The following is a 17834-nucleotide window of genomic DNA, read 5'->3' on the forward strand; positions in this document are numbered from 1 at the left end:
AAGTGCACAGTTTGGTCAGTTTTGACAAAACCATACAACCATGTAACCACCTTTATCAAGACATAGAACATGTCCATCGCCACAAAAAGTTTCCTTGTGCCCTTTCCTAGTTATCCCCCCTGGAAATAACCAATGATTAGATTTCTACCAGTATAGATTAGTTTGCTTATTACAGAATATAAAATAAGTGTAATCATATAGTAGGTACTACATTGTGTCTTGTTTCTTTGGTAGATTCCTCAGGATTTTCTAAGTATACAATCATGTCATCTGCAAGGAAGAACAGTTTTACTAGTTCCTTTCTAATATGATCCATTTCATTTCTTTTTCTTATGTTACTGAACTAGCTAGGATCTCCAGTAGATGATGAATAAAAGTTGTGCAAATAGGCATCTGTTTGGTTCCCAGTCTCAGAGAGAGAACATCCAATATTTCACTACTAAGAATGAGTTTCTAATAGGAAAAAAAATTCATTCCTATAAAGGTGTTTTATTTTTAATTATGAACAGGTGTCTGTCAAAATTATTTTTATGCTACTGAAATGATAGTTCTTTAATCTGTTAACTAATTGATTTTTATATGATAAATCCACCTTGCATTTTTTTGGAAAAATTCCATTTGGTCAACGTGTATTATGCTTTTTGCCTATTACTGGATTTGATCTGTAAATCTGTTACAAGGAATATGGGTCTTTATTTTACATTTTGGTGATGTTATTATCTGATTTTGATATCAGAATTATAGAATCCTCATAAAATCCTGCAGAAGTGCACCTCTCCTATTTGGGGCAAAAAGGTGTAATATTGGTATTCTTCCTTGAAAGTTAAAGACAATCCACTAGTTAAGTTCCTTATGGGAAATTCCTAAACTGTAAACTCAGTATCTTTAATGGATATAGGAGTCATCAGATTTTCTGTTTCTTCCGGTATCAGTTTTGGTAAACTACGTTTTTCAAAGAATGTATCCATTCACTTAGGCTGCCAAATTTACTGAAATTAAATTTTAAATATTTTTTCAGTATTCTTTTAAGATTTGCAGGATCAGTAATGATATCCCCTCTTTCATTACTGATATTGATAACTTGTGTTTTCTAGCTTTTTTTATTGGTAAACCTTGATAAGGTTTTCCCAATTTTATTAATCTTTCAAAGAATCAATTTTTGGTTTTTGTTAATTTTATTTGTCCACTTTCTATTTCATTGAGTTTTTAGTCTCATTCTTCTTATTTCATTTTTTAAAAAAAATCTATTATGGGATTAATTTGCTCCTGTCTATATTCTTTTTTTTATTTAAAAAAGTTTTTATTGTGGCATACAACTTATTTATTGTACATACAACTTTTACATAGAATTAAAAAGACAGCTATAAGGTGAATACCTATGCAACCTCCACACAAGTTCCACTAAAACACTGACAGCATCCTCAAAGTCCCCATTTACCCTTCCCTGATCACAAACCCATCCTTCCAAGAGGTAATCATTATCCTGACTGCAATGGTTATCATTTCCTTCCTTTCCCTTGTCCTCCTTAAAAGAGATTTTATCTTAAATACATGTACCCATGAAACAGGGGTAGTTTTTTTACAGAGCACAGCCATGTACTACCATCTACCCTGTACCACACACCATCATATTACAATGGCGTGGAATAATTGAGGTTGTAACAGAGACCATGTGGCAGTTAAGTCTAAAATATTTACTATCATGCCCTGTAAGGAAGGAAGTCTGCTACTTACCATAACAGTACAGTTCAGTGTTGTCTGATTTTAAACTTTCCTGTTTATCTTCCTAAAGCAGAAGCACAAATCATTGATTTTATTTCCTTCTAAGGACTACTTTAGTTGCATTTCACAAATTTTTATTTGTTTTTAGTATTATTCCATTCAAAATGTTTTTTAATTGTCCTTATGATTTTCTTTAGATCCATGGATTATTTAGGAATGTGTTGATTAATTTGAAAATATCTGGAGATTTTCCTAAATACTTGGTTATTATTGATTTTTAATTTAATACCAGAGCAATTAGAGAACATGCTCTGTATAATTTTGTCCCTCTACTTCTATAGGTCCAGTTTACATATTCTGTAATTTAAAAGCTGAAACAAAGGCAAATAACCTGCTAATGACTGCCTCGACAGAAGTTGTATATTAATTTTAACTGCACATCAGATGTTTATTGTACTATTTGATTTCCTCGGTTTCCCTATTCTATATTTTCTGTTATTTTTATAAGACAGAGAAGTTATACAATTTTAGTCGAAGCCTGAGATTAATACTTTTATGAAATTTTAAAATCTAACAAAAAGATTAAGAAAATGTAGTCAATTTAAAATTAACTATCCTGGTTGCTGTTAGATGGAAAATAATGGTAAAAGACACCACATGTGGGAACGATCATTACAGAGGGATGAGTTTCCACAGCCAAACGTTTTCTAGAAGCACACTCACATATACCACGTAACTCCCAAATCGCCAATAGAGTTTAATACTAGAATGGTTTCTATGGAAGCATCTGTGCATGACTGAAGAATTAGATTACAAATACCATTTCATAATCTCATTTCATCAGGCAAACTTACCTTAAAGTAGATTCCAATTCTGTTTCAGAATATGTAGAGAAAACACGGAAAATGTATTTGTCAACTAATAGAGAAAAACTATCTCCAGGATTCAACCAGTGCCAAAGATTTGTCTTTAATGGTAAGGGCTGGCTCTTCTCAGAAGACTGATAAAAACATGGACTTGTGTGTATCTAACAAAAGAAGAAAGGATAGTAATCTTGTAACTCAAAATTATGACAAAAATATAACTAAATATGAACTTAATACAAAATTTAATATCCTAATAATTTACTTATAAAAGAAACTTAAAATTCTAACATACCTGGCACTTATAAATACTATAATTTTTATCTATACATACAAAAGAAAAAAGGGATTAAAGAAAAGAGCAAAATTATTAATCAATTGGTTAAAGATACTTCTGTTTTGCTTGAGATGATTTCACATTGGAAAGAGAAACATGAAAAAGAATTCTCAGTATGGAAACTGAGTCCCTTACCTTTGATATCTAAAATTCACCAATCCCCTTATTATTCCCTTAATAATTTTTTAGTAGATTAAAAAATTAGCAACGATGAGAAGGGAGATTTTGATCCTGCCTCTCAAGCAAACAGCATAGTTGTTGGTGTTGTTTGGTTTTGTTTTGTTTTAGCTCCTCACAAAGGAATCTTATTTTGTTTGAATGAAACCCCACTATGAAGATCATCATCCATATTAAAATTGCAAGTAGTAAATATATCCCCATGTCAAAACTATTACAATACCCACTATTTTGAATTATGTTTGCCATCAATTGCTTCCATGTTAAAGATAATGAAGTTGCCTTCATAATTATGACCTATTGAAAGACACCTTAAAAACTCCAACTAGAATCAATCTCGAAATGGTCATTTCCAAAGGTCAAATAGCCTTTTTGTCATCAACATGATGAACTGTTTAAAATAAATAAGCTTTAGTATATAACAAAGCAATATGCATTAATTCAGATCTTTGGTTTTTTAAATCAAATCTTAGAAAGAGTAACTCCCCCTACCATTCACCCATTCATCTGCTTCATCAATTTAAAAGGGACTTTTTCTAGAGACATCAACAATTTCCCAGTACAGCAAGGTAATTTCCACCCTGGGATGGGACATATGCGGAACACTTCCTATTTTTCTATCTATACTTCATTAAAGTATCTAGAGATACAACTATATTTTCATACACTAAAACCTTTTATGATCCCAACAATTTAAAATATATATAGGTATGATTTATTCATCCTGAGTTTGAGAAGACTAGAAATCAGTATACATATGGTGGGTAAAATCTTCTGTTCCTGCTATAAAATATATTCCTCATGGGAAAATTAAGAAAGCTTATTATAGGACTATTTTTAACGTATTTTGAAATTCTAGAAATGTCTTTATTTTATTTTTACCCCTCAGCAAATTTTTCTTCATTGGGAAGCTTGGTTAAAATTTTGATTAAATATACTCACTTTCTTTTTTAAAAATTCTAAGCCTTCATGGAATATAAATGAAGTGAAAAAACAAACAAACTAGAATGCTGTTATAAAACATAAAGCAATTAATATTATTAACTTTGGTAGGCTACTTTGCATTATAATTTTTCAGTTGTTTTATTTTTTGTTTTTACTGCACTTTTACATTACCTTTTAGTCCTTTTATATCCACTTCCCCCAACAATCACCACTGTTGTCCATGCCCATAACTCCTTTTACCTCTTTTGCTCAATCCCTCCATCTCCTAATCTCCTCCTCCACTAGCTCTGATCCTGTTCTCTATTTATGAGTCTGTTCCCATTTTCCTTGTTAGTTAAGTTTGTTCATTAGATTCCACATATAAGTGAAATCATATGGTATTTGTCTTTCTCTGACTGGCTTATTTCACTTAGCACAATGTACTTTTCAGGTCCATCCATACCGTTACAAGGGGTAAAATTTTCTTTTTTTTTACGGCCAACCAGTATTACATTGTGTAAGTGTCCCATAGTTGTTTTATCTATTCATCTCTTGATGGACGCTTGGGCTGCTTTCACATCTTGGCGACTGTAAATAATGTTGGTATGAAAATAGGGGTACTTATGTTCCTTTGAATTAGTGTTTTGGGCTCATTTGGATATATTCACAGAAGTAAGACTGCTGGGTCAAAAGGCAGATCCATTTTTAATTTTTTGAGGTATCTCCATACTGCTTTCCACAGTGGCTGCACCAATCTGCATTCCCACCAACAGTGCAAAAGAGTTTCCTTTTCTCTACATCCTTGCTAGCACTTGTTTGTTGATTTATTGATGATAGCCATTCTGACAGGTGTGAGATGGTATCTCATTGTGGTTTTAATTTGCTTTTCTCTGATGATTAGTGTCATTGAGCATCTTTTCCTATGTCTATTGGCCATTTGTATGTCCTCTTGGAGAAGTGTCTATTCATGTCCTTTGCTCATTTTTTAATTGGGTGTGTGTGCGTTCGTGCATGTGTGTGTGTGTGTTGAGTTTTGTAAGTACTTCATAAATTTTGGATATTAACCCTTTATCAGATATATCGGTGAATATGTTCTCTCATTCTGTGGGTTTCTTATTTGGTTGATGATTTCCTTTGCTGTGCAAAAACTTTTTAGTTTGATGTAGTCCCAATTCTTTATTTTTCTTTTATTTCCCTTGCCTGGGAGATATATCCAATAAAAAATTGCTAAGAGCAATGTCCAAGATTTTGCTGTCTGTTTTCTTCTAGAATTTTTATGGTTTCGGGTCTAACATTTAAGTCTTTGACTCATTTTGAATTTATTCCTGTATGTGGTGTAACAAAGTGGTCTAATTTCATTTTTCTGCATGTAGCTGTTCAATTTTCCCAACGCCATTTATTGAATAAATTATCTTTAGCCCATTTTATGTGCTTGCTTCCTCTGTCGAATATTAATTGCGGTTTATTTCTGAGCCCTCTATTGTGTTCCATTGATCTATGTGTCTGTTTTTATGCAAGTACCATGATGTTTTAATTAGTATGGCCTTATAGTACAGTTTGATATTAGGTAGCACGATTCCTCCAACTTTGTTTTTCTATCTCAGGATGGCTGTTGCTATGTGGAGCCTTTTTTGGTTCCATATAAATTTTTGAAATATTTGTCCTAGTTCTGTGAAATATGTCATTGGAATCCTAATAGGAATTGTGTTAAATCTATAGATTGCTTTGGGTAGTATAGACATTTTAACTATATTAATTCTCCCTATCCATGAACACATTACGTGCTTCCACTTATTTGTATCTTCTTCAATTTCTTCAGTGTCTTACAATTTTCTGAGTACAGGTCTTTTACATCCTTGGGTAGGTTTATTACTAGCTATTTTATTGTTTTTGAAGCAATTATTAATGGGATTGTTTTCTTGATTATCCTTTCTGTTAGTCTGTTATTGGCACATAAAAATGCAACAGATTTCTGGATATTATTTTTGTATCCTGCTACTTTGCTGAATTCATTTATCAGTTCTAGTAGTTTCTTGGTGGAATCTTTGGGGTTCTCTAGTACAGAATCATGTCATCTGCAAATAAAGACACTTTGCTTCATTTCCAATTTGGATGCCTTTGATTTCTTCTTCTTGTCTGATTGATGTAGCTAGGACTTCCAGTACTATGTTGAATAACAGAGGTGAAAGGGGATATCCATGTCTTGTTTCAAATCTTAAGGGGAGCACTTCACGGGTGCCCAATGAGTATGATGCTGGCAGTGGGTTTGTTATATATGGCCTTTATTATGTGTAGGTAGTATGTGTAGGTATGATCCTTTATTATGTATAGGTATGTGTAGGTTTGCTGAGAGTTTTCATCACAATGTGTGCTGAATTTTATCAAAGGCTTTTTCTGCATCTATTGAGATGATCATGAGGCTTTTAGCCTTCATTCTGTTTATGTGGTCAATCCCATTTATTGACTTGTGAATGTTGTATAATCCTTGCATTCCCAGAATAATTCCTGCTTGATACATTGCTGTATTTAGTTTGCTAATTTTGTTGAGTTTAGCATCTGTGTTCATCAGAGATATTGGCCTAGAATTTTCTTTCTTTGTAGTGTCTTTATCTGGTTTTGGAATTACGATAATATTGGCCTCATAAAATGAGATTGGGAGCCTTCCCTCCTCTGGAATTTTATGAAACAGCTTTAAAAGTGATGTTAGTTCTAGGAATGCTTGGTAAAATTCCCTTGTGAAGCCATCCAGTCCAGGGCTTTTGTTTGTTGGGAGTTTTTTGATTACTTCAATTTCACTAGGTGTAATATGTTTATTCAGATTCTGTTATTCTTCCTGATTTAGTTTTGGAAGGCTGTATGTTTCTAGGAATTTATCCATTTCATCCAGGTTGTCCAGTTTGTTGGCATATAATTGTTCATAACATTTTCTATAATCCTTCGTATTTCTTTAGGATCAGTTGTTATTTCTTCTCTTTCATTTCTGATTTTATTTATTTGGGTCCTTTCTCTTTTTTTCTTGATGAGTTTGGTTAAAGACTTGCCAATCTTGTTTATCTTTTCAGAGAACCAGCTCTTGGATTCATTGATCTTTTGTATTGCTTTTTTTAGACTCAATTTCATTTATTTCTGCTCTGATCTTTATTATTTCCTTCCTTCTACTTACTTGGGGCTTTTTTGGTTGTTCTTTTTCAAGTTCCTTTAAGTGTGAAGTTAGATTTTTTATTTGAGCTTTTTCTTGGGATTTTGTTTGTTTGTTTGTTTGGTTTGAGATAGGCCTGTAATGCTACGGATTTCCCTCTTAGGATTGCTTTGCCAGTACCCCATAGATTTTGAATTGTTGTGTCCTCATTTTCATTTTTTTCAGGTATCCTTTGATTTCTTCCTTGATCTCATTGTCACCCCATTCATTGTTTAATAACCTATTATTTAGCTTCCATGTCTTTGCACGTTTTTCAGTGTTCTTGTGATTGTCTTCTAGTTTCATAGCACTGTGGTCAGAGAAGATGCTTAATATGAGTTTGACCTTCTTAAATTTATTGAGACTTGTTTTGTGTTCTAACATGTGGTCTATCCCAGAATATCTTCCATGTGGAAGACGTGGGGTGAAATGTTCTGAAGATATCAATTATATCCATTTGGATTATTGTGTCATTTAAGGTCGTTGTCTCCTTGTTAATTTTCTGCCTGTAAAATCTATCCACTGAAGTCAATGGGGTGTTATAATCCCTGACCACCACTGTGTCCTGTCGATCTCTCCCTTTATGTCCATCAATATTTGCTTTACATATTTAGGTGCTTCTATGTTGGGTGCATAAATGTTTACTAGTGTTATATCCTCTTTTTGAATTGTTCCCTTTATCATCATGTAGTGTTCTTGTTTGTCTTTTACTATAGCCTTGGTCTTAAAGTCTATTTTGTCAGATATAAGTACTACTACCCCAGCATTTTTTCTTTTCCATTTGCATGAAATATCTTTTTCCATCCTTAACTTTTAGTCTGTTTCTTTTAATCTGAGATGTGTCTCTTGGAGGCAGCATATATGTGTGTCTTCTTTTCTTATCCATTCAGCTACCCTCTGTCTTTTGGTTGGAGATTTAAGCCTTTTACATTTAAAGTGATTATTGATAGATATGTATGTAGTATCATTTCATTGTTAAACTGTTTTCCTGGGTTGTTGTTCCCCCCCGCCACCCTTCTCTTTTTCTTCGTCTTCTTAAAGGAAGCCCTTTAACATTTGTTGCAGTACTGGTTTGGTATTAAGAAACTCCTTTAGCTTTTTCTTGTCTGGGGAGCTCCTTATTTCCCCTTCGATTTTAAATGATAGCCTTGCTGAGTAAAGTCACCTTGGTTGTAGGTCCTTGCTTTTCATCACCTTGAGTATTTCATGCTACTCCCTTCTGGCAGGAAATGTTTCTGATGAGTAATCAGACAGTCTAATTGGTGCTCATTTGTAGGTAACCACTTGCTTTTCTTTGAGGCTTTTAGGATTCTCTCCTTGTCTTTAAGCCTTGTCATTTTAATTACAATGTGTCTCCATGTAAGCATCTTTGGGTCAAACTTGTTTGGGACTCTCTGAGCTTCCTGGACTTGTGTGTCTTTTTCCTTCACCAGATTAGGGATTTTTTTCAGTGATTATTTCTTCAAATCAGTTCTTGATCCCTTGTTAGCTCTCTTCTCCTTCTGGTATTCCCCTGCTGCAGACGTTGTTCTGCTTTGTGTTGTCCAAAATGTTCTTAAGCTCTCCTCATTTAATTTTTTTTTCTTTTTGCTGCTCTGCCTGGGTGCTTTTTTCTACCTTGTCTTCCAATCACTGATGCAATCCTCTGCTTCATCTAACCTACTGTTTATTCCTTCCAGTGTATTATTTATTTCAGATATTAAATTCTGTATTTCTAACTGGTCTTTTTTTAATGGTTTATATGTCTTTCTTCATACCTTTGAGTATCCTTATAATCATTACTCCGAACTCTCTATCTGATCAATTGCTTGCCTCCATTTCATCTAGTTTTTCTTCTGGACAATTCTCTTGTTCTTTCATTTGGGGTGTGTTTCTTTGTCTTCCCATTTTGGCTGCTTCTTTGTATTTTCCACCATAGATGTTAAAATAATCAGCCACTAGACTCATATTCATTAAACGAATCAAGCTGTAATCAGCAGCCAGGCTTAATAAGCTCCACAGGGAGGGGCAGAATAATTCCTGCAGGTGAGGTTATTTCTTCCCCTCAGGCCGATGCCACTTGGAGGGGAGTACTCTGCCTGAGAGAAGTGGCTCCTGCAGTATGGGGAATGACTCAGCACAGGGATCCTGGTGGCTGTTCCTTCAGTTCTCTCCACAACCCCAGACTCACTTCAAGTGTCTCTAGTCTACTCTGCCCTCCCTCTGCCAGAGCCCAGGTTAAGTGGCTGCAAATGAAATTTTGAGTGTTGGCTATTTAAGAGGCTCTCTGTATCTCCATCCATCTCTCCCTGGCAAACGGAAACCCTGCTGCTTTTCACAACTGGATGTTATCTGGGTTCCTTTCTGGCTTTGGTACTGTAGGCTGGGGAGCCCAGCTTGGGGTTTAGACCCCACACTTCTCAGGTGGAACCCTCCAGCTGCCCTCTGGATCTTCAGCTGCCATCTGTGGGAGCCCAGCCAGTGCTCTGGCATCTCTGCACTCCCTACCAGTCATGTTGTGGTGAAGTGGTTTCTTCTGTCTGTCCTTGGTTATAAGGCCTCTCTCCGGGTAGTGTTCGGATGGTATTCAGGACGCTTTCTTTATCATTTAGTTGTAATTCCAGATTCATCCTGGGAGGAGGATGGCACCACTTACTCCTCTGCCACCTGGGATCCCCTGTTTTTATTTTTTTTAAAAAGCCCATTTGTCTAGGTTATGAATTGGGTATTTCAGAGGTAAATATGACATATTCTGATTTAATTTCTTTACATATTAAAGCATATCAAAATATCCAAAAGCGCTTACTAAACATCCACAATGTTGTCCCACTCCATCCAAATGTCAAATCCCAGATCATTCACCTCTGTACTATCTCTTAAATCCATTTCTCTTTGTCATTTGCCCAGTCACCCCCTAATTCAAGTTCGCACTCACTGCTTGCGTTCCTTGCTTGAGTTAACCTCACATCAGGTTTCCTGTCTTCATTCACTTCACTGCTTCCCAAGTTATTCTTTTACACATTTCTCTGTGTAAAGCCTCTGATGATTCCCCAGTATAAACACAGCACAGTAGTAAAGGCTCTTCAAAAACCTACAGTGGTTTCCAACCTTGTCTCCCATCTTCATATGCCCAAATCTTCACACGCAGAATCTCTGATCCAATCATAGAGGTCTATTCAAAATGCTGTTTGATTTACTACAGACTGAGATGTCTTATGCCACCATATCTCTCTGCATGAACTGTTTGAACCAATTCCTGTGAGTTCAAAGATTACCTATAATAAGATCCTTAGGTGCAACTTAATATTTTAAATTTAGGTGGTTAAATATCAAGCATTTAGCAAATCCAGACACAAAGACAGTAGACTAATATGTGTAGCCAATGATCATCTTTTCCTTTCCTAAAATTATTTATACAGGGCATCCCAGAACTAAGATCAAAAATGGTATTTCAAGGAATCAATATTTGATCTTGTAACATATCTAAATCAATATTATTCATTGAATACATTTTTAAATCTATGTCAAACTACATGTACTCCACTTAAAAAGCCATAACACATAAAGTTCAAAACATAGTGTTTTTAAAATTATAAAGTGTACAAAAATCTAGCAGTATTAATAAACCAAATGGGGAGAAGACATACACATGCACAAGAAAAAATTTTTTGAAAAAAATTTATGTGTGACATAACCACACATAAAGCAAAACTTTAGAACAATAAAATACCATAAATACTTGATGCCAATAGATTTGCACTAAAATTGACAATCCTCTTGTAGAATATACACCAGACTAAAAAATAAAACATATGTTTATGTGTATGTGTGGCTTATTTTAAAAGTATTTAATTAAAAAAGAATATTGAATTTTATCTCTATTTTAAAAATATAATCAATAATTAAAAGCCCTTCTAATCCCTCTGAAAACCAGACCCAAATGGATTTAAAATTTTTCTAAATATTCAAACTCTCCAGAGACTAAAACAATGTCTCAGGAGACATCTCAAATATCTCTCAAATACCTTCAATGAAGTTAGTTTAACTTTGATTCACCAAGCAGGCAAGCACAGGCAAAATACTGGCAAACCCAGTGACTAAAAGATATGAGCTGCCTATATCAGAGGTAGATTATTGGTGTGTACCTTTTAACATATCCATAGGATTATAAAGGTGAACCTAAATAGATTATGCTCTAATTTTAGAAGTGGTGCAAAGGATACATTATCCCTGAACAATTGGAACTAAAATACAAATCAATTTTCTATAGTTTTCTCTTGAATTTGTCATTAAATCTTTTAAAAAGATTGATATGTACCCAAAGAAGAGTTTCCCTCATTTTCAGAGTTTTAAAAAATTTTTACAAAGCATTGTTTCTCTCTTTTACACAAGTTGTGGAAAATCTATTGTATTATAGTATTTTAAAGCTATTTTACAAGTACACTCATAATTTCATGAGAAGAAAAACAATCACAATTCAAGAATTGTATTGTACAATAGGAAAAAAAAAAACCACAATCACCCAGAGATGTATACTTAGAGGATTAATGCCAAATGAATAAAAAAACTTTTATAATTTATATGTAGCTATAAAACTTCTCCCTCAATCACAAAGAACCAAAAAGAGTAAGATTCTATTAAAATGAAATAAAAGCATGGACAACTATGAATTCACCCGGAGGACATAACTAACCACTGGTAACACAGTCATTTACAGAAAATATTATCATTTTGCCTTTAAAATGCACTTTCTCCTTGCTGACACCAGACAGTAGATTAAATTTGAAAAAAGCTAACATTATCTCCTTATGCCCTATTTCCAAGAACTACTGAGGGCTAGACACTTTTTAAAAGGGAAATATTAGAGAAAAAAATGACAAATTCATCCAATTTAAAAGTACAAATTAGTAATTGCTTAATTATATTCATCTATCATAGTCAAAGCTACATTTTTTTATTTGATTATCTTTCTAAATTGAAAAAAAGCAGAAAAAATATTTAATCACTTAAACATAATTTGGAGTATACAGCATACAGAAGGGATCATCATAACAAAACATTTGCAATATTCATTTACATAATTTTAAAGTGTTTTTTAAGCTTAAATTTCTCTCAACATTTTATTACAGTTGTATATATAAATAGCTTTAGCATATCAAATAAAAAAATATTTAGCACACATTAAAATGAATGAACAAGATGACCCCTGTTCATCGCATTCTTATTACTTTCAGGACCTTAAAACTTCTATTAACAATTGAAGTCAGTTTTAGAATTTCTCTAAATTGCACCTTGTAGGTACAGCTACTGTAAGTAGGTGAATAAATAAATAAATCTATTTCAAAAGAATAAGCATTTTATTGAAATTATATTAACATAAACAAGAATAACACATCACATAGAGCAGAAGACCTATATGTTTATCACCAACTCCAAGAAGCAGCTTTCCTTCAACTAGCATAATGTTAACATCATAATTCCTGAAATGAAATCCAAAACCCAATTAAATATTTTTCTAAAACAAATCAAATTCTAGTACTAGAATTGTACATTTCCTTAAAAGTAAATATACTTTTTCATGTCCTCCAATGTCTGATAATTTGACATTACAGAAGTAACTGTGGTATACTGTGCTTTTCTTTATACCTTTTTAATGTTGTAAATGTCCTGTAATGATATATTAAAGATATAATACATGTAAGATATTATATATGAACCCACCACTGAGTTAAAAAAAATAGAATATGGAGAATCAAGATGGAAGAGGAGTGAAGAGAAGTCACACTGACCTCCTCCCAGGACCAATCTGGAATTACAACTAAATTGTGGAGAAATCACCTGAAACAAATAGCTGAATAGAGTGAGAGGAGCCTTATAACCTCGGACAGACAGAAGAATCTGCTTTAGCACAACCTAACTGGTAAGGAGTGACAGAGACTTGAGAAGGCAGGTGGGGCACCCATGGGTGGCAGCACCAGAAGGATATTGAAACAGCCAGTTAGATCCCCCTGAAAGGAACGAGGTCTAAACCATAAACGGGGATCGCCAGCCTACAGCACCAGAGTCCAAAAAGTACACAGATAATAGCCAGCTGCGAAAAGCAGCAGGGTTGCTCTGCCAGGGACAGGCAGCTGGAGATGCAGAAAGCCTTTCAGTGGGCCAACACATAAATTTTTATTTGCAGCCACTTACCCTGGGCTCCAGCAAAAAAGGTGGGTAGAGTGGGCTAGAGATGCCTGAGGAGAGGCTAGGGAAGGAGGCTTTGGGCAGAGAACTGAGAGAGTAGTTGGTGGGATCCTGGTGCTGACTCCTCCCCCATATGGCAGCAGCCATTTGGCTCAGGCAGACCACTCCCTTGAGCAGCAGCAGCTTGAGAGGACCCAATAACCCCACCCCCAGGAGGGACTCTGCTCTGTCCTGTGGTGTCTAAGCCAGCCTGCTGACTGCAGAGTGACTAGAATAACAGCTGAAGGAAACAGCCACAGACAGTAGATTCCTGGAAGTCTCAAAGAGACTGCCTAAGGTCAGACAGGGTCAACACCTGACATCATCAGAGGCAGATCCAGAAAGAAAAAAAAAAAAAGCAGCCTCTTACCATAGAAGTTTACACCACAAAGTCAGGAAATCAAGACAGATCAACTTAAGAAGCAGAAGCAAAAATGAAGAATCTCCCAATAATGGGAAGACAAAGAAACACCATCCAGTCGAAAGGAAAGAAGGAATCCCCAGAATGAGAAATAAATGAAATAGAGGCAAGTAAACTATCAGAAACTGAGTTCAAAACAACGGCTCTAAGGAAGCTCAATGAGCTCAGTGAACTCAGAGAGAATTACCAAAAACTACAGGGAAACTATGAGGAACTTACTGCTAACTATATCAGCATGAAAAAGGACATAGACTCTCTTAATAAGAGACAAGAAGAAAAGAAGAATACAATTTCTGAATTGAAGAACACAGTAAAAGGAATCAAAAGCAGTTTAGATGAAGCAGAGGAACGAATCAGTGAGCTGAAGAATAAGGTAGGAAAAAAGCTCACAGAAAGAGCAAGAAAATGAAAAAAGACTCAAAAAGAATGAAGAGGCGTTTAGGGAAATGCAGAACAACCTGAAATGTAATAATATTCGTATAATAGGGATACTAGAAGAAGATTCTTTATCCATTTTTTTGATTAAATGTTTGTAAGATTTTTTCCCTAAACACACACACACACACACACACACACACACACACACACACACAAATCCTGTTAACCCTTTTTTAGATGTATTGCAAATACTTTCCTATTCTATTACTTGTCCTTTAACTTTTTTACATATATATTACTGTATAGTCTTAAAAGTTTAATAGAGTTATATTGCTAATATTTTACTTTATAGCTTCTGGGTTTGAATATTTTACTTCAGGATAAGAAAAATATTTTGTATTTTCTCTTAAAACTCCTTAGATTTTACATATTGATTTTTAACTCACCTGAATATTTTTTGTATAATGTGGAAACAGGGTTCTATATTTGTTTTATTTCAAGTAAGAGTGGTTCATGCACCTTATTTGCTGAATAAGCCTTATTTTCCCCACTGATTTGAAATATCAATTTAATCATATATTACATTGTTCGAAAGATATATACATTTGTTTCTAGAATGCTCATTTTATGTCATTGATCTACTTGATTATTTCTGTGCTGGTGTCATGTTTTAATTGCTGAGATTTTATAATGGATTTAAATTTTTTAATATTTTATAATGAATCTTGACATTAAAAAAATAAGTAAAATCTATCTGCATTTAAAAAATAAAATAAAGAAAGAAGGAACTCCTACCTTTTGCAACAACATGGATGGAACTGGAGAATATTATGCTAAGTGAAATACACCAGTCAGTGAAAGACAAATACCATATGATTTCACCTATAAGTGGAATCTATTCAACAAGATAAACTAACAAACAAAATAAACCACAGGCATGGAAACATGGAGCAGACTGAAAGTGACCAGAGGGGATGGGGAAGGAGGACAATGGTGGAAAGAAGGAAAAGGACTAGATAAAGAACATATATGAATGACCCACAGACATGGACAACAAAGTGGGAATTGACTGTGGGAGCAGGGGGCAGGGTGTGATGGGTGGAGGAGGGCAAAGGGGGAAAAATTGAGACAACTGTAATAGAATAAACATGATTTAAAAATAAAAAAAAGAAAAAAGAATATTACCATTACCTTCGATATTCCCTGTGAGTCTATCTCTATTCCATTCTTGTCAGTTCCCTGAGAATTATTATCCTGATGTTTGTGTTTGCCATGTCCTTGATGTTCTTTATGATTTTACCACCTATGTTTACGATGCTAAATATATTATTTATTTTGTAGGATTTTAAATTTTATATAATTGGGGTCATATTGTACATATTCTTCCAATGCTTGCTTGTGTCATTCATTATGATATTCCTAATTTTAACCCATATTTTTTCATGCTTTCATTGTAATTTATCTTCACTGTTGTAGTATATTTCATTAAATGATTATATCACAATATACAAGGGGGGGACCCAAAAAAACCCAGAATTTATTTATAAAAAATTATGTATTTATTCTTACATGTTTAAACTTCAGTTGTCTTCAAAGTACTCTCCATTTGATGCAATATACCTATCGATATGTTTTTCCACTACTCAAAACAGTTTTTGAACTCATCGATTTTGATGCCTTGTAGTGCTGTTTTTTGTTTCACCTCTTCCACATTAGCAATATGTTTCCCTTTGAGGACTTTTTTCACCCAAGGGAAAAAAATGTCTCTCGGGGTGAGATCTGGGGAATAGGGAGGGTGGGGCACAGGGTGATGCTCTTTTTGGTCAAAAACTGCTGAACACTTAGTATGGTGTGGGCAGGTGCGCTTGTAAATAACCCATCCCAAAATGGGCAAACTCAATGAAAGAGTCTTCAAAAAAATGCACTGAAGCTGAATGCAGCCTCTCACAACAACATCAGCTGGTACATTGATACAGATGGGTTCCTAGAACACTCACCTAGCAGGGGAGCCTGTACTACAAGGGACTCACCCTCCAGAAGATAATTTCAGGATTTTTTGGGTCCCTCCCCTCATATTTATCAATTCCACTGTTGATGGAAATTGATACTGCATTTTGTACATAAATCTCAGGGTGTGTGCATTCATGCATGTATGCATGCACGTGTGCATGAGTATATGGTCTAACTTGTGGAGAATCCATGCCTTTATCTTAGGAAATAATGTCAAGCTATTTTTCAAAGTATCTGTACCATTTAAGCTCTCACCTAAATTGTACCTGCAAACACAGGATTTGAATACTAACAATATAAATTTAGGAAAGTCTAAAAACCTACAGCAAAAGCTAATCATCTCTATCTTGGTATCAAAAATAACTAGAAATCTATGTGTAAGAATGAAGTACTCACTATAAGCTCCTCATTTCATTTAACATGAATTATAGAGCAGTAAATCTAAATATTATAGAAAGTAACTATTTTTAAGTCATGGGTCTTCCAGTAGAGGAGCTAGGTGTATTATTGGCCATAATTGCTATTTTGAAAAAAGTATAATGATGTGTTCAATCAGAAAAGGCAGGCAGAATAGGAATTTAGGGATTCCTCTATTCTTTACCTTAATGTGTTTCAGTAACAACAAAATCAAACTTCTTTATTTTAGGCCATAGTAATTTATTGAAAAGGTGTTAGAAATTGGGCACTGGAAAACAGTGATTTTATAAAAATCCATGCTATCCCTACTCCTAGAAATGCCACATATAGTTCTCACTGTAGTACTTACTCATGCATATAATAAATATTAATTACCTACTATGTGCTAGGCATTATGCTAGATATTAGAGATATGAAAATTAGTTAGTGTTCCTATACTCAACAAGTTTATGATCTAGGAAGTCTTACTATGAGGAATAAGATAGTTGGAGAGGAACCAGAGATAAATAACTGATAGTAAATAAAGGGTCCCTCACAGGAATGTGGACTACAGATAATAGCATTTTTTAAGACACTAAGACACAAGATACAAGCCCTCTTAAAACGTATTTATCAAGGTTGAGATGGTGTGAATCCATATTAATTCAAAACTTCCCAGTATTGTAATTAAAAGGATACTTCTCAAATTTGCGAACAGTTCAACGTAGGGTAAATAAAAGTACTATCTGTATCAAGGAAAGAACTAATACTACAATGCGAGGTTGTCCATATAAGATGAAAATACGTGCAGGTTTTTAAATGTTATAAATTAATGAAATTCATTTCATAATAATAAATTTAACACCCCAGCATCGAATCTAAAATAAATGACCCTCATACACATATTTCATTCTCCTATACAACAGACTCTGCAAATGAAAAGGAATAATCACATAGTATATTCTCAGAAACTGCTATCCCTACAAAACACCAGTGATAAAACTAAAAAGCAAGTAATTAAAGGTCCAACCCTTAAGAACTTTCAAATCAAAAGTATTTTTAAAATCCTAAAGTTGAACAGATCTAAATTTTAGAAATATTCAACTCTACAAATAAGAGGTGTAAAAATCTGTTAAAATACAACTTTATAACACTTACTTGACTTTGGTCAGTGCCCCGCTCCACAGTTACGGACTTTTTATGGGATTTTTTTTTTGCAATAAC

At 34.2% G+C, this 17834-nt stretch overlaps 1 protein-coding gene across 1 annotated transcript in view; it reads right to left on the reverse strand.

Moving 5' to 3' along the window:
• Positions 1-17834, reverse strand: part of APLF (aprataxin and PNKP like factor) — a 102361-nt gene that overhangs the window by 61666 nt on the left and 22861 nt on the right. Inside the window, exon 3 of the mRNA XM_054586868.1 lies at positions 2577-2749. Within this exon, the coding sequence (XP_054442843.1) occupies positions 2577-2749 (173 nt within the window). The remainder of the gene's footprint in view (positions 1-2576; positions 2750-17834) is intronic.

The sequence above is a fragment of the Pteronotus mesoamericanus genome, unplaced genomic scaffold (assembly GCF_021234165.1).
Source record: "Pteronotus mesoamericanus isolate MK-2021 breed Mesoamerican mustached bat unplaced genomic scaffold, CSHL_Meso_final contig_98, whole genome shotgun sequence".
Classification (NCBI taxonomy): Eukaryota; Metazoa; Chordata; class Mammalia; order Chiroptera; family Mormoopidae; genus Pteronotus; species Pteronotus mesoamericanus.